At 36.3% G+C, this 22145-nt stretch overlaps 1 protein-coding gene across 2 annotated transcripts in view; it reads left to right on the forward strand.

Annotated features, from left to right (window-relative positions):
- LOC124154024 (histone deacetylase 6) overlaps nucleotides 1-15545 on the forward strand; it is a 37356-nt gene extending 21811 nt beyond the window's left edge. For both annotated transcript variants that reach the window (XM_046527505.1, XM_046527506.1), the window contains exons 15-21: nucleotides 6-163; nucleotides 3877-4072; nucleotides 4446-4575; nucleotides 7482-7978; nucleotides 9210-9356; nucleotides 10338-10466; nucleotides 13555-15545. In XM_046527505.1, coding sequence (XP_046383461.1) covers nucleotides 6-163; nucleotides 3877-4072; nucleotides 4446-4575; nucleotides 7482-7978; nucleotides 9210-9356; nucleotides 10338-10466; nucleotides 13555-13638 — 1341 coding nt within the window. In that variant the 3' untranslated portion in view covers nucleotides 13639-15545. The remainder of the gene's footprint in view (nucleotides 1-5; nucleotides 164-3876; nucleotides 4073-4445; nucleotides 4576-7481; nucleotides 7979-9209; nucleotides 9357-10337; nucleotides 10467-13554) is intronic.
- The last annotated feature ends 6600 nt before the right edge of the window (nucleotides 15546-22145 follow it).

The raw sequence follows: 22145 nt of genomic DNA on the forward strand, positions 1-22145 counted from the left end.
TGCAGGTGATAGATGCAGTTTTAAATGACAATAGTTTGCGTGGAGTATGTGCCGTGCGACCTCCAGGTCATCATGCTGAAAGCGATGAAGCCTGTGGGTTCTGTTTTTTTAATAATGCAGCTCTTGCTGCCTCATATGCAGTGAAAGTTCATGGTCTGAAAAGGTAACTATGCAATTTATTTTAAGATTCAGTCAGCCTCATGAAATAAATTAAGTTATTCTTTGTCACATTAATCACCCATATTGTGCAAGAGTGGTCATCCCCTGAATGACAATGTGACAAATGACTAGGTGGCACCAAATACAACCATCTACATAAATCTAAATCTATAAGACATACAACTTCGAGCGACGAAGGTTGTGTGCTGTTGGTGTCTTTGCACTCCTCAGTCTTTGTTGAGCAGTGAGTGAAATCTAATTGTTGTGTGATGATATAAAATGTCTGGGTGACAGTAGCACTCAAACCAATTTCAAAGAGCTTTTAGTGCTGCCAGGATTCAGTTGGTTTGTCATGTTTATAGTGGACGTTGGCTAACTTATTGATGATTTAAATTATTACCATTGAATTTCTACTTAGCCCAGTTAAATAAAAATCTTTTAGTAAAAGGATTTACAGTAGACTCTTGTTTATACGAACAACCTAATTAGGGAGTTCTCATTATTTTGAAGTAAATCGTTGGTCACGATGAAAAGGCCTATCCAATCTATAGTTAAAGAAACGTTATTATGAAATTGCAAACCTCAGTCCCGGTCCCAGTGATTAAAAAAAGAACTTTATTACGAAGTTCCACGGACAAGTAACAGTATTTAGGTGGATGTACACTATGCTATGTTATAATCATTGCTCTAAATTTAAGTTCTCCTTGTGTTTTGTGACCAAGAGCATCAATTATGGTTCTCTCTTCAGTAGAAGATACGTCAGTATGCAACATATAATAAGCTTCATTCTTGTGGAATCAAAGTGACCCACTCATTATCACTCATAAATTGGACATACAGTTAGTCCTATTTCTACCCACATTCAATTTATGAACTTTTAGAAGTACAATCATTCGAAAAATTCAAGTGTACCCAAATTTCAAATTTGGCACCTTCCAAATTGGTCGATGCGACACGGTGTGGCATAGAGGAACTCGCACTTTGGGCATAATCTAAGCAATGAATGCTGCGTAAATGTCGGGAACTGTTCAGTGTTTCACTCATTCTTCCTTCCAGCGGACAGTGATTATTTTTTAGCTGCTTTCTTACATCAAAATTCTAGTTATTGGAATGAAAACTACGGGTATACCTAGCACTCCCAATTGGGCAACTTGATTTTACGCGCAAAAAAACAGGCACTTTTTTAGAAAAAAATTAAGTACAGGAAATACTATGGGGCAGAAATTTTTTAAGTAAATGATCCAATGTAGAAATAAAGTCTCTTTTGTATGCTTTTTGTTGCATTGAAATTGTTTGCCTTGTTTAGACGATAGAGCTCCTCAAACTCGGATGTCTTGCTTTTTTTACAGACAGTTTGTCCCAATCGAGAGTTAAATCTCAATTTGTGATGTAGTGCTGTATTCTACTGGATAAACACACTCCTTGATGCCTTGCATTGGTTTATCAACTTATGAGCTAGGTATCAAGGGATGCATCTTGTTCATATATTGAGGACTTACTGCATTCGGGAAGATATAACCCTCGATTGCGTCAAGCTGCATTCTTCATTTGAGAAAATGAAACGAATGTGCTTGTTTTAATATATGTGCACGTAATTTAATCATGTATTTTATACACTTGAAGCTGAAGCTATTTCACAGTGTGACTATAAGTACAGGAGATTGAAGAGACAAGAAAATTTGACTAGGTGTGGGTTTTTTTTTACGATTCCTAAAAGAAACGTTCATATGAACTTCATCATTACAAATGTCCCGTGAACTTCGTAATTAAGATAGTCTACTGTATTCATTTACAATTGAAAACAATGTTTACTTGAGAATTTTAAGGTTGTGGAATGGAAGTGAAATCAAAGAAAAGGAATTGGGAGTGAATATCCATGGAGAAAAAATTAGCATGCTAAGATTTGCCGATGACATAGCCGTTATAGCAGAAACAGAGAAGGATTTGAAAAATATTCTGGTTAATATGGGTAGGGTAATGAGTAGATATCAACTGAAAATAAGCACGAAGAAAACCAAGATCTTAGTATGCAGCAGAAGAGAAGAAGTCAAGACCAACATTAAAATAGGGAGGCAAAAACTGATAGAGGTGGATGAATTCTGTTATTTGGGAAGCAAGTTAACTAGTGACGGGAGAAGCAAGAAAGAAATTATCAGCAGAATAGCCCAGGCGAAGAGAGCACTCCACCAAAAGAGACCTGCTTACAGCGGGAAACTTAAATATGGAAGTAAAGAAACAATTTATAAGAACCTACATCTGGAGTATGCTCCTATACGGAAGTGAGGCATGGACAATGACCGCAGCGGAGAAAGCAAGGATAGAGGCCTTTGAAATGTGGTGCTACAGAAGAATGATGAAAATCAAATGGATCGACGGAGTTAGTAACGAGGAAGTCCTAAGAAGGGTAGGAGAGAAGAGAAGCCTCATGAAAACCTTAATAAGAAGACGGAACAACCTTATAGGCCACATCTTGAGACATGATGGCCTGATGAAGACAATCGTCAAAGGACAAGTGGAAGGCAAGAATGGAAAAGGAAGACCCTGAACAAAATATATGGAACAAGTAAAGAGAGATGTGAAAGAGAACAAATACGTAGGTGTGAAAAGATTAGCTGATAGGAGAACTGAGTGGAGAGCTGCGTCAAACCAATCCTAGGATTGTTGACCAGTGATGATGATGATGGAATGGAAGTAAAAGTGAGAGAATTTATGTTACCAACAACACGGCGAGTGAAAATTAGAAACTTGTACTTTAAATACTTAAGCTAGCCAAGGTAGCAGTCCTGTTATACTGGTGATGTGAACTGTGACCTCTTTGCATTCAACGACATAAGGATTAGTTTTAATATGATGAACGATTTCACACCTAATCTCTTGCAATTATTTTCCATGCACTTCTTAATAATAATAATATTTATTCCACTTATTCATGGATTAAAAAGTACATATATTCAATAAATAAAACAAGTAGAATATAGGTATCCCTTAGGTAGACCTGCATTTGGGTCGTCTCTTTAAGCAGCAGCTGTGCTGAACAAAAGCGGAATGGAGAAAATAAATTTCTAGAATTATAAATTATAGCAATGCAAATACAAAATAAATCATGTATTTAGAGATTTCATGTTTTCATTGTCAATGTGCTCCTTTTATATTCATCAGTTAAATTGATGTCTCCATGCTTCTGGGTTTCACCGCGTGGATTTTCTTTGCGACGGCAGTTTCTCCGGTATTCCAACCGGCGTCCTCAGGTTAATGTCGGGATTCAATTTTGGTGACTTATATAGTGCATTCTTGGTGCCAATTTTTCATGCTGGATGCTGATTGGTCCACCTCCTTTTTTCTCGTATGACCCTCTTCCACAAGTTGTGGAGAGGGTAGCCGTCTTCTCTATTCATGTTTTCAAGTGAAACTTAAAAGCGAAGGAAAAATAATGTAACTCTTCTCTAAATTGTATTTATCCTGGTTTATATTTTACTTTGACACATTTTACTACCCATTTACTCGTCGGTACGGCATGGCTGCCGATCGATTGTGGGAAAAGTCATTATCTATTGGTGCAAACCAGCAAAATACATATTATGGCCCTTGAATTAGAATTTTCTGGTTCAACAAGAAAATTTGCAAAATTGTAATTGACCCATGAACTCACATTTTTACATTCATTTATCCTTTGGGTTTTCTATATTTTGTCATGAGCAATCCTTTTTATATTTCCAGGATTCTGTTAGTTGATTGGGATGTGCATCATGGGAATGGAACACAGCATATTTTTGAGTCAGAACCTAGGGTTCTCTATGTATCTCTTCATAGATATGATAATGGCAGCTTTTTCCCTAGTTCAAAGGATGCTAATTATTCTGTTGTGGGAGAAGGCCTTGGAAGAGGTTTTAATGTCAACATTCCTTGGAATAAGGTGATTTTTTGAAATTGTTATTGTTCTCTGAGATAATCTAATTGAAATCTTTTGAACTTGATTTATTGAGAATATTTTGTGTTATCATACTCCTAGGAATTCATTGAGCTGAGTATCTCATATTTTTTTAATCTTGTAGATACTGAGAAATGCTCTTGTTAGGATATAAAACATTTTTACCTTTCTTTAAACCTTCCTTGCAAAGTTGTATTTGTAACGGATGGCTATCTGTAGCTCTGTGCTTTAATTTAGTATTCATGGTAATATTTGAAGTCAATACAATTATGCATAGAAGGGAAACCATTACCCTAAACAATGGCCTTATTTTCTGTTGGTGATCAAGTTAATAATTTGTGCGTGATTCACCTTACAGCGAGGTGTTGGAGACAGTGAGTATCTCACTGCATTTCAGCATGTTATCCTTCCCATTGCGTATGAGTATGCTCCTGAATTAGTAATCATCTCTGCTGGCTTTGATGCTGCAGTTGGTGATCCACTTGGAGGTAATGAAATACATTGGAATGTATTGTCTGTTTGAAATTATGGCTGTGAAATAACATTAAGGACTGGTCATGTTATCATAAATGAGATAAGGATGGTAACCAAAAGCTTTAGGTAATTATGTACAGTGGAACCCTGATCTATCGTTCCTGCATTGATCATTTTCCCGTATTCATTGGTCGCCGTTCCTGGTCCAAAATAAAGTTCCATTAAGGCAATGTAATTTTTTCCCGCATCCAATGTTCCCCGAAGTATCGTTTTCCCGCAGTGATTGTTTGAAGATCGCGGTCCCGTTGTATAATTTTCCCACGTCCATTTTTCAGCCTCTCTCCTTCAAATTTCCCAGTTTCTGGAGGTCAGCTGCTACATGAATCACCTATTAGCCCAATAGGTGTCTAACAATGAATTTCGGCAATTGGTATTATACTTTTATGAGATTGAAATATTTATAATATGCATGTTATTCAAAAAAGAACGAAACCAAACATGACGTATTTCTAGCGTTATTTAAGCATTTAAAGCAAGGAAATAGTTGGAAAAATCCAATGGTGATTTCTGGCGAATCTCGATATCCTCGTAGCTGAGCTTCCGAAAACAGGATATCAGGTTATTATCAGTTATCAATTTACGAGTTTTACTATAAGTCTCACTTGTCAGAGTTACTGAGGAAGGGATTTATTCTCAGGATATTCTGTTTCTCCCTCCTAACAATCCGAATTCATCTACTCATCTGGCGCTACACTAATTAGAAAAGAATGTGCGTTCTCTTTAGAACAAAAAATTTCATGGCGAAGTCATAATGTTTATGCTTCACCCTCTGCAGTATGTTCTGCGTAAGCCATACACGATAGCATCAGTTCCGAACTTCACCTCGCGTGAGTGCTTCCGTACTTTCCAGGGAGGGTTGACTTCAAACTAGCGAATGTTTTCCGTGTGGGTTTAATAAAGTCAGGTTTCCTTTTTATTAGTTTTATTTTTATCTGTCTTCGGACCATGGTCCTTCTGAAGAAACAAGTGAGAACTTTAAAAGATGGACTGAAAATAATTGAATATGAAGGAAGGCATCAGGGATAGAAGCGCATGAATATTGGAGAACGCCTTGGGCTGTCTGCTACCACTGACGGTAGGCGTGGGGGTAGAGCGAGCTACCTGGTGAAAACAATAAGTGGGATGAAGCCGAGGCTCAGTTGGGCGTGCCGCTGATGATTAACGCAACATTGCTCACGCTAGATTGCCTAAATCACATGAAAAATATATTTATTAGACAGGAACATAACAAATAATTGACAATTGACCATTTTTGGCCTATGTGATCCATCTCACTACCAATCACTGTGCCGGGGAAAGCGGTTGTTTTAGGCATAACATGCACATTGCTCTCCTGAATACGTGTACTTGAAATGGCATTTCATGGATAAGAATTTTTACATCAGAGAGAAATCCATAATAGCAGTGTAAATGCCGAGTGGAGAGCAAACATTTTTTAGTTAGGTGGGGTGTTATTTGAAAGAGATATTAGTCAAATTAACAATATGAACCAAGTGTCTTGATAAAGTTCTAGTATTCCTGTAATTGGCTAAAGTATTGTTTGAATCCTCTAGCAAATATCATAATTACGCGCCAAAGACCGGTGTTTCCTGGTACATAGGCAACCTAGCCAAACATTCCTGCATCGATGGTTTTCCTGCATTCATGGTTTTTTTCGTCCATCCCCCTGAAAAACGATAGATCAAGGTTCCACTGTATACCCAGGTACAACCTTTCTAAAGTTATGATTGATAGTGCCCAAATTAAGTGATAAATGTTTTTGAAGAGCCCCGATGTTAATAATAAATAATCTTCAAGCCTTTGTCACAGGTTTGTCAGATTTTTTTATGGCACACACGGAAAATGTTTTAATACATTCAGCGCAGAGCACTTCAATTCACATGGTCCCGTCCAAGCCGAGATACGGAGCACGTCAATTGACATGCTCTTTTGGTCGGGCCAGGAGCCCTTTCTCCGCCTCTGTACGTGACTAATATCCACTTCCGAGTCTTCCGATCGTGTGCACGGCCTTCAGCAAGCTTCCCTCTTGCGACCCGTGTGTGCCGTTCGTAAATAGCAGTATTTGAACTGAAGTAATGGCGAGAAAACCTCTCTCTATTTTTCTTTCTTATTTTATCGGCCGATTCTGACGACTTCATGAAAATCAGGCCTGCATGGAATTTGTTAAGCTCAGAAAGCAAAATAATGTGTTCTATTGAAAAATTAATGTGCCAGAATATAAGTTTCTAAATTATTCTCAAAATATGTTGGCTTTTATTTCTTACCTTCTGTAAAAATGAGGTGTAATTTAATAAGCGAAGTCAAATTTCAAGATCTTTTTCAAATGCATTTGAAAAGGATATGTTTTCATCTCTCTATAAATGGTTGGGAATCATTCTCTCTCCAAGATTCATGCATATTTGTTGTAATTGGGAGAAGTAAATTGTTTGTATAATAAGAAAGTTCAATTAGGCTTGTTTATATATACAAGAATTCTTCATTTTTCAAAAAATGGTAATTTTTATTTAATGCTACTCTAAAAAAAGGTCTTCAAAAGAGGATTAGATAAAGTTCTTGATTTAATTTATAGGTTGCTAAGAATTAATTAAGAATTAGCATAGTTTAATTTTTCTTGTAAATTTTTATCGAAAGAGCATTACAAAGTAAGTTTTATTATTGTTAACCACTTACCAATTAAGCCATTGTGAAATGATATGATGGACTGCAATTATTCAATATTAGTAGTCTTATATAATATTACTAACAGTCTTACATAATATTATATAAATAATATTAACTAATAAATTCTTTATAATATTAAATGATAGGTACTTGTTAGAAGTCTGTTTGTATCTACTATCTTACTTCTGCTTTTTTTCAGGCTGTAAAGTGACTCCAGAGGGATATGCCCACATGGCCAGCTGGCTATCCACACTGGCCAATGGGAAAATCGTGATCATCCTAGAAGGTGGATACAACATCACGTCTACATCACTATCCTTTGTTGCTTGCACCAAAGCCCTTCTTGGGGATCCGCTTCCAGTCCTCAATGTTGCTACTCCCTGCCAGCCTCATGCTTGGCAGAGCATACAGAATGTGATCAAAGCTCAACAACCATATTGGTCCTGCCTGCAGGAATTCACTGTGAAGGAATCAGCTTACTCTGTTGGTGCTAGTGAGGCAGATAAAGAGTTGGAATGCAGTGTAGGATCATCTGCAGAGCAGAGCGATGCACCAGTTGTAGAGCTTGAGCTTGGTGTTGCAAGGGATGGTGGTGCATCTGCTGCTGAGGAAGAGGCGTGCGGGGCTGTTGGTGGTGATGAGGCTTGTGGATATTCCAGCAAAAGCCTCGCTTCATTTCTGCAGATGGAAGGATTGGTGAGTGAGGCTAGATGTTTTAAATTTTCTTTTACTTGTGAGGAAGGGTATATTGAGTGAAATTTATATTCTGAGATTGGCCCTATCATACAGCGTGAGATCAGGGAATGGATAGCAGAGAGGTGTGCATGAACACATGCTACATTGCTTCGTAAATAGTTGGTGCACCCACGACTATAGACATGGGATTGTTCACGACCCCCCTTCCCTCATTCATAATCATACACCTGTTATGTTCTGTTTCATGGCTTTGGGAACACGAACCATGTGGAATCAACTGGAACCAACATACTGAGAGGCAGCGACTGAAATGGAAATATTTTGCCAGTAATGAGATGGTGCCTGATTTTATTTCATCAATATACATACATATTTCAAGCAACATCAATGGGATGCAGGAATAAAATAAACGGTGTTTTAAAAATAAAAATCAGTTACCACAGTTCTGAATAGGTGCTTATTTTTCTTCTCTAGTTTCGTGTCCTCCTTTCTCGACTTATTGTTCATGTTATGACACCCTGGTACTAAACAAAAATGGTTTAGTGACGACATTTTCCTCTGAGATAATTCAATTCCTTCAGGTCCATCAAAATTATATATTCTCTTCACTGAGTCCGCAGGTTAATATTAAAGTTCTTGTACCCTCAATTACCTTGATTGAACAAGTCATGTTTTGATGTGAAATTTTCGACAGTAAGTTGAATGCTGCATTAATAAAATGTGCATGCATATATACATTTTCATGTTAAGTGAGTATTGTTCAAATAGCAAAAGATTGTGTCGCAATTTGTGATCATTATATTCCTGAATTTGTTTAAATTAAATTATCCACGTCTTTGTTAAAGTAGAAAAATATGCTCTTTGAACTTTCACACCATGGGAAGTGACTAGATGTTGTAATGCTTTTTCTGAAGCATAAATGTTACTTTAAGGTTAGAAAAATAAGTTAAATTCTGTTACTATAAGGTTAGGAAACAAGTTTACAACATTTTTATACCGCAATGTAATTGGTATAGTAACCTAACCATCTAGTAAATACTCGTTAAATTTTTTAAAAACCTTAAAACTGCTCTCCTGAAAAATTAGGAATATGGACATTGTGTCTTTTACCTCCAAAGTACAGAATTTTTTAATATTTTATTCAATTGTATGGGTTGAAGTTAAGTCTATTCATAAGTATGTTTCCATTAAAGTATATCCCTTCTAAATCACTCTCTAATCTCCTTTAAAGGGTGAGGCTTATGCTGTGGTACCACTTACTGACTGCCCTCATCTCACTGAAGTGGCGGATGTTCCAAAGGATGGTATAGACTGCAGGGCACCATGTGAGCAATGCCTCTCTTGCGAAGAGAATTGGGTGTGCTTAACTTGCTACGTGGTGAGTGAAAAAAGCAATATCATCTAATTAGGCATGGGTCACCAAATCTGCCAAACCCCCAAATCCATCATATCCTCAAGATTCAAGGATTTGAAGATTCGAATGTGGATTCAATGAGATTCAAATTAGAACACTAAAGCTTCTAAATAACACCTTTATCTTTTTTACAGTTAAAATATGAATGACTTGTACAGTAATGCTACCAATAATTTTTCTTTCTTTGATTAAAATCAAGGAGCACAATTTAAAATAGCGTACTCTAAATAGGGAATAATACAACTTCGAGGTCACTATTGCTTACACTGAGCTTACCAGGGTTTTGTCTCATTGGGATTTGAAATCGTTTATGGATTTCTATTAGGCGCTCTCTGGAATTCATATTCTTATGATCTATGCAAGAGCCACTAATAGTGCTTCCTGTGGGCAAATGTGGGATTTAGTAGTGGCATGGCTCAGTTACCTATTGATTGCTCATGAATCATTTCTTCCTGGAGGTGAATACCGATGCATACTGCCCATAAATTTTCAAAATTTTAAGAATTTTGTGAAAATGGATTCGAGATTTGATTCAAATCCCTGAAAGATTTTATTTTGAATTTGGATTTGTGAAAATTGTGGATTCGACCCATCCCTACATCTAAATAAATTTGAATTGATATCAAAAGTTGATCCAAATTTAATTTAAACGTTTAAAACCATATATTAATGAGTTTTCAGTAGAATTATTCAGTTGTAGTATTCATTTAAGAATGTTTATTGAAACTTTTATGGGATCAATTTTGATTTTTTTAAGTATAGAAAACATTTTGAATTTCAAAAGTCTTTTTGCAATTGTATTTGTACAATACCTTCAAGATATTGTCTTTTAGTGGAATATTCTTTGCCACTGACCTTTTTGTCTGAAATTTATTTTTTGTGTGTGCATAATGGTTTAATTCAAATGAAAAGGTAACATAACAGAGTTTTTTATTATGTTTTTAGGTTCTTTGTGGTCGTTACATTAAGGAACATATGATGTTTCATGGATTGGAAACAAACCATCCATTGACTCTGGGTATTTCTGATCTCTCTGTTTGGTGTTATGGCTGTGAAGCATATATAGACAACCCTGTAAGTACTGAAAATTGTATTACATATCATGAAGAAATAGTTTTTCTTATAATTTATCTTGAAAATACGGTGATATGCATAGCTATTCAGTTTACCTTTGCCGCAATTGGAAGGTAAATATAAATCATGTCCTGTGATGTTAAATCAGATAAATCATTGATAAGGTGTAACGTATAAATGGCAAATTCTTTAAGGTGAGTGTTTATACATACTACAGTAAAACTTCGATTTTACACACTTTGATTTTACATCAAGTCTCGTTTTTACGCAGGGACACTCAAGTCCGGCCGGAAAGGATAGGGAATTGCAATGATGAAACTTCGATTTGACATCTTTTCTTGATTTTACGCAGTTTTTCGATTTTGCGCAGGATAACCCCAGCCCCAAAGAGGTCGGTAATCTTGATTTTACGCAGTTGTCTTTAGGCTTGTTTTGAAAATCCGACTGGAGCAACATGAAGTTAGGTTATTATTTCGTCTCAATGAGTTGCAAAAATGAATACAGGAACGGTTGAAATGACATCGCGCTGTTGAGCTTGAAACTAAAAACATCGCAAATCTAATTACTGCTTCCCCCTGCGCCCTCTCATTAATATTTCAGGCTCCTTTACGAACGCGAATATTGCTCTTAGTTCAAATTCACCGAAGAAGGATATCGTAACGTAAAACACACGGCAATCGCCATGTATGCGTAACTACTTTTGATTAAGACAGATGATCGCCAGAGATATTAACGTTGTCACCTTTCGTTTATTATTCGACTTATTGATCGACGCTGTCCATAACATATTTATTGTAATTACAGTAGATACTCGCTAATCAGGAATTATGAACTACAGAATATCTATCCCTAATGGAAGGTTATCTAGAATTTTGCCAATGCTATGTTTTCCGTCGCCCCAGCGAAATATAACGGCGAAAAGACCCGTTAAAAATCCTCCCGCGCCAAAATTTTGGCTTCCAAGGTGATCCAAATAAGATAGCCGTACTTCTAGTATGGACGTAAATCGATGGTGATTCAACACGATGGTCAAAGCAGCATGCATTGTCTCATTCCGCGGGCTAACCCCACATCTGCAGGACGAACGGAGGCAAGGGAAAGTTGCTTGCGCGGCACGCTTATCAGAACTGGCTCAACTTGCATCTCATTGTCAGTGGGTTTTAATTAAACATGGTTGGAACTTGAATAGCTACTACCTTAACTTCGCTAGGTGGCAAGCGTTTATTTTTAATGGAACGGGAGTTTATGCCCTTGAAGAATAACTCGTGTCGTCAATCGTCATGTAATCATTGAAGTAAAATTCAACACGTGAATGATAAGGCAGTCCCTTTAAACTCAGGAATGGCATAGTACCATTAAATCGAAATACAAAAAGTCTCCCGTGTTGTTATCAGATATGGGGAAGCAAAATATTACGTGAAGATGAGTCACACAGCTTGTGAGTCGAAGGTCCCGGCGCTGAATTCGCTGAAGAATGCCGACAGAGAAGCTATAACCGGTAGATTCAATCTACTAATGCTAAAATTTCATGGGAAAATGCTTTTTTAATGCGTGAAAATTATGAAGTGGGAAAATTGTTCTGGACTATTAATCATTTTTTTATTCATCACTGGCGGCATGACGGTAGATGCGCGGTTATTTAAATAGTTCACTTAAAAAAGTGATCTAAGCACCGGAAAAGTCTGAATTTCCGAATATCCCGGGTCCTGTGTGCTCCGTATTATCTATGGTATGCTATTTGGAAGGAGGTAACCAACAGCTAGGGTCATTTGCGCCATGAAGTAAGGGCTGGGGGGATAGGTACCCTATGTTGCCATTAGCCTGGTTGTAATGATAAGCTCAAAATGGACCAGGACTTAACTTCCCATCTGATGGACGGAGTGGTGCAGTGGAAGTGCCCTCCACATTACACTCAAGTAGGGATAGGGCCATCTCTGATAAGTTTCTGCTACTGCCAGGACTTGAACCCAGGCCCATGGGGTGTAAAGTCTTTGTGATGTATTAGCAAAATTTTGCTCCCTGTTAATGGGGTTAATTTGGATGACTATCCTCAGATATCTCGTTTCTTCAGTCTCCAATATTTTTTTGTCTGTAGGTGGTTAAACGGATATCCTGAAAACTGCTTTTAATGAGAATATTTTCAAAAATTAGCTTCTCTGCGAGCATTTAGTATCACCATTCCGAAATTTCTCCTGGGTAACAGAAGTAATCTTAGTGCCAGAAATACTGGCAATTCAACCATTTTGTTCAACCATGGGAAACATAGTTCAGGAATGCAACGTTGTTTCTCTTAAGGTAACATGTCATCTGTGGTGTTGCTTGTGAGTAAATAAGATTATTAGGCTTCATTTTCTTGCCTCCAAATGACTAATTGAATGCGGGAAACATATATCTGATGCGATTGAAAAGGATTTCATGCTCATTTACCGTAAAACTTCAAATATGAGACTTTTTCTGGTTCCGGCTCTGGCTTAAATCAGAACTAAATGCACAAAATGGTATGACTAAGTAAGCCTTCTAAAAATAATGAGCAAGTGTTATCCTGAAAACTATACTCCTCCTTAATACCAACTCTTGATTTTAGACACTTTGATTTTACACAGTGCCCATATTTCGGTCCCTCCAACTGCGTAAAATTAAAGTTTTACTGTACTTAGAAAACCTCGGCATAATGATACCTTGCTGTTTAAGATGAAACTTTGACCTACTGTTTCTGGTAATGTTGGTGGAAATGGGCTACACTTGTAACCTTTGAAATAATATGTTTACAGATATTTCACCACTTAAATTTTTATCTATGCTATTATAATGAGAAAAAAATCATTGAATTCAATAAATTACTATGTGGACATAAACTTGGCCAAGAAAATAACAGCTATAATGGTGAATAATAGAGAACAATAGAATGTAAATAGCAATGGTGCCTCGGCATGACACTCTCTGAGTTATGTTTATCCAGTTGCATTGAATTGTTGATAATAGAGTTAAATTAAATTACAATTGCTATATTTTTGTGCATTCATATTGAGACAGTGTGTTTTCATTGGCCAAATTTTACATGCTCCTGTAATTTCATTTTTATCTTCAGGTGCTGTATGATGCTAAGAATTCTGTTCACTGCAGTAAGTTCGGGTATGATATACCTCATGGTCTCAATCATATGAAAAATTAGTGGAATAACAATCTGCATTAATTTCTTCGCAATGAATTGATAACGTCATGATGCACGTCATATTTGTTATTCATCCACTTTATCTACAGCTAAGTATGTCATGCTGTAAATATACCGATGTAGCTGGCAATATAACTGGCCTTCTGATGAAAATTGTCGAAGTAAACATGCCAAATAGCCGGATAGATGACTTTTGAAATCATGGAAATGAGTTTTATATAAGTGTTCATTTTTTGCATTACTCATGTTTCTAATTTAAATTTTCACTGTGGTAATAGAAAAGCTGCTAGCAAAGTCATTCATATTTTATCACCATGGTATTTGCTGTGCATATCTGAAGCCATTGAGTGCTTGAAGTGACTATCTATCGTTATGGTATGTAGAATTCTAACCGGGACAAAGTTTCTAGAAAATTCTTTATTTTTTGTGAAAAAATTACAAAAGTAATTTTGCTCGATAAATACCTGTCTGGGTATTTAGGATGATTAAAAAATTTTATCCATATTTTTATTGATACTTATTCTATTTTTACAACTTCTAACCAGAAAAGTGTTTGGAAAATTAAATACGTTTATATTTTGAATGCAGAGTCAGTAAAACATTGTTATTTTTCCTGTGTAAATTTCAAAATCTCCTTTTTATCTTTAAGCAGTTACGTATTCATGCCTATAGCATGTTTTGTAGCCAATAGAAATCGAAAAACCAAGATGAATAATCATATTTTGCTCTCTTGCTTTTCTCACGTCCAGTTTTCATGATTCTATTTCTTGTAATTATTTTGTCGTCAGGGATTCATGAAATTTCAGCTTAAATGAAAGTCAACAAATGGTGGATATTCTTAAATTTAGTGAACTTTTTTGTTGTGAAGGTATTTTTAAAGTTCTTTCATAATCATTTTATTCATTTGAGTATTTAAGGATTTTGAGTGTTCCCCACATACTATATTAGTTATTACATGATGTTTTGAGGCCATTGCTGATAATATTTTAGGGGAGAAAAAGTCAGCTTTTCAGTGATAATAAATCAGATTAATAATGGTTCATGCTGAAGATGAAGCTGGAAAGCAGAGATAGGGGACGTTTTCATTTTACTAGAATTCAAGTCCTATGGTTTTTCTCATGGTCCCTATGGAAGTTTGTTCTTGCGTTTTCTTATGCCCAGCACCTCCCGTATCAGTCAAATTTAAAAATTTTTCACTCTTGCAGTCAATTTTGTTTTTCTGAAGTTATCATGTGTCCCAAGGTTGGGTGCTCTGCAAAATACAGTCAACAAAATCAATTTTAGGCACACTAAAGTACATATATGTATAATTTGTCTCATCACCTTGATTATAGCTGAAAATAAGTCTTTTAATATATTTAATATGTGTAGATCAAATATAGAGTGAATTATCAGACATGTGGGACTGAACAAATGAGTTTTTCTTTGAGACCGATGACTGGAGATGGTTACTCGAGATATTTAGGTGAAAGGAGATTCATATTTGTAGGTAAGAGAGCTAGAATATTACATTCACCATCACAGTTGTGGAATATGATCATTCAAGTGCTCATTCTTGATATTGCTGGTTACTTTGAAACTTTGATTTGTTATATTATTAAATGCTAAATTTGCAAATCTCTGGTCCCTATTTCCAAATAACAATGTTTACTTGTATGCATACTTCTATTTTTATGGGGCACTTGCCTTTTTTGCACTAAAGAGTAACAATGAATATGAAGCATTTTTAACTCAAAGCTCACCATGAAGTCATGGTAAAATTTGTTACCATATTTTATGATGCACATGAAATTTATATGATATTTTTATATTTTTCTGTAATTTAAAATCATTATTTATATTTGCGTAAGAGGTGATTATGCACCTTGTTAATTTCCTTGAATAAATTATGCAACAATGGAAATATATATATTTTGTACTAGATTGTGTAATTCAGATTGGAGTTGCCCATTTCCCTGATTAAATATAATTCTGATGTAAAAAATTGATTGCATGTCAATCAAATGTTCTAGCATAATTTCAGCCTTAGAAAAATTCTTCTTTGAAATTGTTTTTCCCTCCAGGAGAAGGCAGTATGTATTATAGTAGGAGATAAATAAGCCATAACATTTATGACAGGGATGATTCTAGAATTAAAGTAGGAGTCTATTATAAGGAGTGCTGAAGATCATTAGAAAATCACCAATTATTTGCTAATAACCAATGTCTATCGAAATCATGTCTTTTTCAGGTTACAACAATACAATATTTGCTTTATCATTCCTTTCTATTCATGCAAAAGTAAATTTATCTATGCTATAACATTTACTTAAAAAAATAATCACATTTTAATAATATATATGGCCAATGTTTTGCAAAAATTGCCTCATTAGGTGTTCTCAACTGCGCGAAAAGACAAATTTCGATTTCAGATCTTCTATTAACATAACATTGGCCTCCTAAAACTATTACTTAAATTCCCGTTAATCATCAATGAGTTCTCAGGCATCTAACGGCCAAAAAGACTGCTCTAAAAATAAGCGAGCACTCAAACAGAGGTTCTACTCATTTCAATTCATTGATAAATTCCATAACTGGAGAGCTCACCTTTCAAGTGTCAGACCGTCTCGGAGAAGGGGACATCTACGCTCCCCACTAGCCCTGGTGGATCGATCTCTCCTAAAGTTGTTTGGACTTTCAATCTTGCTGGGATTATTAATTTTTTAATCCCTAAAATATAAGATGTGATGTAATAATTGTGAAAAGTTCATATTCGAATATGTTACACTGAATACTTATCTGAAGAATTGCTCTTTTTAGAGCCCATATGCAGATTTTTAGAGAAGATTTTGTCCAAATTTATGATGTTATTTACCCCCTTTTCACTTGTGGTGGTAGTAATGGTGGATATTAAAGAGGCAAATTTGGTGTTCATTTTTGTCAAGCATTACTTGAAAAGCATTCACTCATGGTAGTACCTCACAGCTTGAATCTCAAGGTATCATGGAATGACTTTCCCCTCAGTGGGCAAATAGTATCTTTTAGGCTATTTGTGAAAAGATCCTGAGCAGGAAGAAGATATGAAGCTGGGTGCTAGGCCATCTGGCACTGCCATAGCGCGGTCCATTACTATCTTTGCAGTAGTGAAATCGCTGAGGCTGAGTGCCATTAGATTAGTTCAGGTGGTGTTGAGTTTTTGCCACACATTATTCATGAGGGTTCATTTAAGAAGTCGGGAAAATCTTATAAAATATGAATAACTGCAGCAGAAACATGATGTGATGACAGAAACAATCAACGATAGCACTATAATGTGTGGACATTCAGATGCAATATAGCTTTCATCTTGATCAAGCTTCACTGCAGTGTCCAGGCAAGGAAATAATGCATATAGTGGACTATAATATCATTAATTGTGGAGGAGACGATTAGGGTTCATTTATCTGACTCAGTAATGCTGAACTTTAAATGAGTTTGAAATAAGCTTACATCCATCTGGTGGTCTAAATTTAACGCTGAGTTATCCTGAGAGTTATACCTCCGGGAAGACATCCGCGGCAATCGTTACGTTTAAAAGTTAAAATACCTTGTAATAAAGTATTTTAGCTCTCCTTGTCAACTGCAAAAGGATCTTTTTTTAATTTCGCTTTGAATATTTGTAACATTTCTTTTTTAAAAAGGTATAAGAACAATTGAGAGTAGATATTACTGTTTTCCGAATTATAAAATGAAAGTAATAATGAAATAGATTGTAAAAACTCACCTACAAAGATGTCCTTGCAGAGCAAAACCATGTGAAATAGAAAAGCCCAGAAAAAAGCGGAAAAAAATTATTTTTAGAGATTTCCACACGGCAAACAGGTGAAGACTTTTGACTGACCCTCTCCCATGCCCTTACAATGGTGGCTGGCGTGCAGGGCGGAATCTAATGCAAGAGGGAATCAGGATGTAAGGGCTACCAAGCTATTTTACCAAGGCATTTTATTTTTCTGTGGAGTTCTAATGGTTTTAGAGGTCAAGGTGGTGTATGCTGCAAGATATACAATGAAGGACCAATATTTGTTTGCTCTGCACGACAGTCCTGAGGCCTTTGTCAGAACTTTTATAATTTAGGCATTCACCGCAGATTTTATACAAGTTATACTGCTGGCTGATTCACTGCTATTTCCTTTTATAACTCAAGTTTCTACGTATCTGTTTTTTGGTGTGTTCAAGTCAAGGTTGTACCCAGGATCAAAGTTACCAGGGGGGCAAGCCATGATCATTCAAGTTATAACATTTTATCATGGAAAAGGTTTATGAAACCAATATTTTAAGAAAATTGTAACAGTGCGTAGTTGTTTTTTAAAATTATTTTCTAGAAAAAAAATATTTTTATTTTAGTGATATGTCTTATATTAATATCATTTTTTGTGAATTTAAAGAAAATTTGTTGAAAACTTTCGTTTCAATCCAGTCCTGATTTTCCTGAAAGACTTATGCGATTTTTGCTTCTCTGGGATGGGGGGGCCAGATGTACCTCATGACCCCCACTGGAAGTTTCTCGAAAAGTGAACAGGAGTGAATAAAGAATGAAAAACTTATATGCTCCAAGTAATATTCATAATTTTTTATTTACTTTTTGATAATATCCATGTTATCAATAAAAAATTCCTACATCTCCATTTCTGTTCTGATATTTATTTTAATTTACAGTCATAAGCTCTCGTTGCACTACGGACACCCTGATATTTATTCATGATTTTGCAGGGTCTGATAGCTTAGGAAATTTTTAGGCAGAATCATCTAGCATGGGTTATGGTGGGATATAAAGCCTACAAACACAGACATAACAAAGTCAGGCAACATGAATTCCCTTGAACTATCTGTGTTTTTACTCACGCTTCAGGTGTGATGTAATACAATGAACGTCCTCAGCAACGTAAAGCTGATGAATAAAAAAAAGTGTGTTATGCAAAAATTCTGAAATTGTGAAAGAAAGCAGTTCAATTATGATGAAAGAAAAGATGTTTATCAGGTCAATTATGATGGAAAATCAGCATCAATCAGTCATTTAAAACTTGGAGGTGCCTGATTCATTGTCAGAACCAAAACAAGTTCATTCTAGTTCTTTCGTCAATAAGGCATATCTACAGGTAGCATTAGCTACCTGTAAGAAAATAATACACCAATTGAAGCATAGAGCCACTGATTGCTTCACTAAATTTAGTTTGTGACTGCTAATAATAACCAGAATGAACACCCTGAACACTTTTTAGACTAATTGCTTGTGTAGCTGGGAACTGATTTAAACTGAAGGCTCGTTTGACACTTCATATTTCTTGAGTCATTGAGGCTTCCTTTTGGTGTATCGGGTTCAAATCCATCCGTAATATGTGAGGAGTGCAGCCCTCATGATTATAATATTTCCTTCCTGAATCCAATCTGTTAGATAACTCAAATCTCTCTGGTCCAACATCAAAATTTATATCTTCATACTACCCCCTAAGCCACCTCAATAAGCAAGTGAGGGAGAGGGTTAGGATGCCCATACTGAGTCCTACGTAGCATTTATAAAAGTCCTTTATTGCTTGGTGAAAATACAATTTCTTATACCTAATCATTCAGAAAAATATCTCTCTTAATTTATTGTTTCTATCGAACCTAGAAGTTGCAGTCTTTTATATTCAGAATTCCAGCTCTGCCCCTGGTCAGCAGTGAGTGACATGGGATTTCAACTTCCTGAAGAATAGGATCTGTTTAGTAAATGCTCTTCATCTGTAAGCTATACTATTTCCAGTGGAATAGAATAGCATGATAAAAAGGCTTGATTTGATGATTTGAATTTACATCCAAGTTATTCTGGAGGTGAACTTTTTCAGGAGAGCAATCTGTTATTATCATAGGTTATCTACTTGTTGAGGTAAGTTTACATTGCAGATTTTACCAATCCCTCTGGTCTTTCCTCCTTCCTGTTTTTCTACTATTTCCCTGTTTCATTCTAAATTAAGTGGTCTCTGTCATGTAATTCCTTGTAGAGACTTATATCAGCATTCAGGAATGAAGAGGAGAACAAGAAGAAGGAATGAATGTAGGAACAAGAATGTTTGGTCAGTAATGTGTGCAAAGAAATTAGAAAATAGCATGCAGAAAAGTGAGAAGAGATATGTTGGAGTTTTTCCATGTGACTGTAGGGAGAGTCGTGTGTTGGTACACTGTCATATTTAGCAGCGGGAATGAAATTTATTAGGAGAATCTTTGTGACCCTGTGCTTAGGAGGTGTAAGATAAGTTTCAAAAGGCTTTGAAAAGGCAGGAGGACAAGGAAGTGAAAAGTCTGACAACCAGGAACTAGAGGAGAATAGTGCTTATGTGAGAAGGGACATGGAGACTGTAAGGAAGGTGAGAGAGGGTCATTGGTGTTGATGCAGTAAAGCATTGTGGGACAGCCTTCTGGGTATGGAGAGTGGAAGAGGGGTGCGGGGGCCCTCGCTGGAAATTAAAAAAATAAATCATGGAAATGGTGATTTTAAAGCATTTTTTTACCCCATTTTATATCCCATCAGGAAAAAAAATTCATAATAATTTCATGAAACTCCGGGGGGACATATTCTACTTTTCAAATATTGGGGGATGCAGCACCCACAGGATAGACGCCAGTGGAGAGGGTTAAAACATTGATGGTGAAAGCAGCAGAGAAGTTGATTGGGTATGAGGAGAGCAGAAGGGTGAAGAAGTGGATCATTGAAGAAATTATCAGGAAACTGTGGGGAAGAAGGAAATGGAAGAACTTTGACTCAGAAGAAGTGACGGTGAGGTTAATAGGAGTAAATCATAATTTTTGGAGGGAAACTATGTGGAGAAAGAGTTGCCAGAAAGGGCAGTGAGAGTAAATAGAAAAGTTTCACAAGGACAGAGAAGTATGCTTGCGATATGGGGGTAAGTGTGTGACTATTGTAATCAGGCCCGTGCTGGGCCGCCAGGGCACTGGGACATATCCCAATGCACCCTCCAGCCTGGAAATCTTTGGTGCCCTACTGTTCCAAAACTGACAAATTTACAGATGGAATCCCAACACTGAGAAGTTAACTTGATTTCGTTGATGTCTCATTTAACAGCATAATTAACACCGTCTTGAGTAAATAAAATAATAATTAAATTTACTATAATTCAATCTAGTAAGATTCAATTCTATCTCAAGAGGGCAAGGATTAAAATTTCAAAATTTATTAGTTATATTCCATGCCCCCAGACCGTCCCGGTAATCCTCCCCGTTCATAGTGCTGACGCCCTCTGGCTATGGCCGTCCACTGCCCTTAGAAGGGGTCCCTCACGGGACTTATTTTAATATGATCGAACATTTGGATCATCTTTTGCTGCTTGTTTGGAGGCTTGGTCTTCTAGAAACTCTGTGGGCTGCTTCAGTGTTCAACATGGGGAAATGGTTTCCCTATTTGATGTTGCAGTTTTAGTGTTTTGAATATTTTCTGGATATATTATTGAAAACTTCCTGTTTGGAAATTCATCATGAAAACGTCATCCATTCAGCAAGATTTTTTCTATTTCAGCTCCGCGCCTCATGTAGAAGTAATTTGTGATTGTAACAAGTAATTTTTTTAAACTGAACTTTAGCGTTTTTCAAGTTGAATATCCTGAGGCTTGAATCTTGATCACCTGTTGAAGTCTCCTAACAGAAAGTTTTTAAATATTAATAATCTGATGATTATGTCCATCCCATTTTACCCCTGGAATCCATTGCCTTCTTTAGGTTTTTCAGGGACCTGACCGGCTTAATTTTACTCCCACCCATGTCTTGAGTGGTGAAAAAACCTCCAGGGAGGACTACGCAACCAGAGGTTTGGTAGAGGAGGACTTAACATCACTGCCACTGTGGCTGAAAAAGTTTGCTCTTGTCTTTTAATTTGGAGGGTTTTTGCAGCAGCAAAATTGCACGTACGGTAAAAAAAGACATGCGGGGTTATTGACTATATCCATAATGGGATATTCAAATAATTGATAGCATGTTGGATATGTTAAATACTATAGTTATTATATCTGGTCAAGTGCTAGTATGTAGCCCAATAAAAGCAAATATTGCCATTTTGAATTTTTTGGTAGGAAGGAGGTGGAAAGTTTTGTATTTTGGAATTTTTTACTGCTATCATTTTTGGCTGGCCACCTGAGGTTAAATTTTCAGCTCTATTCATGGTGAAATAAAAACAGTATTAATTCAGTAAAAAGTAAAACACAGTATTATTTCACCATGAATATCTCATCGTTCCACCAAGTAACGCCTAAATCTGTTGATTTTATTTACAGCTCTATAGTCCGGGAAGGGCCCATGAATTTAATTCTGATTAATAATGAGTCAATCACTTAAGGGGCTTTATGAGATACTCTATATTGCTCAAGCAGCATAAGTGAGGATGGCAGACAGAATCAGGGTGAGACAAGTGAAGAAATTTCTTCTTAAGGCTCAAGGCCTTAGGCTCTTAATGGCCAGTGCTGTTAAAGAAAATGAAAGAAGGAAGTTATGGATTCTTCCATATC

This window comes from Ischnura elegans, chromosome 2 (genome assembly GCF_921293095.1).
Source record: "Ischnura elegans chromosome 2, ioIscEleg1.1, whole genome shotgun sequence".
In the NCBI taxonomy this organism is placed as follows: domain Eukaryota; kingdom Metazoa; phylum Arthropoda; class Insecta; order Odonata; family Coenagrionidae; genus Ischnura; species Ischnura elegans.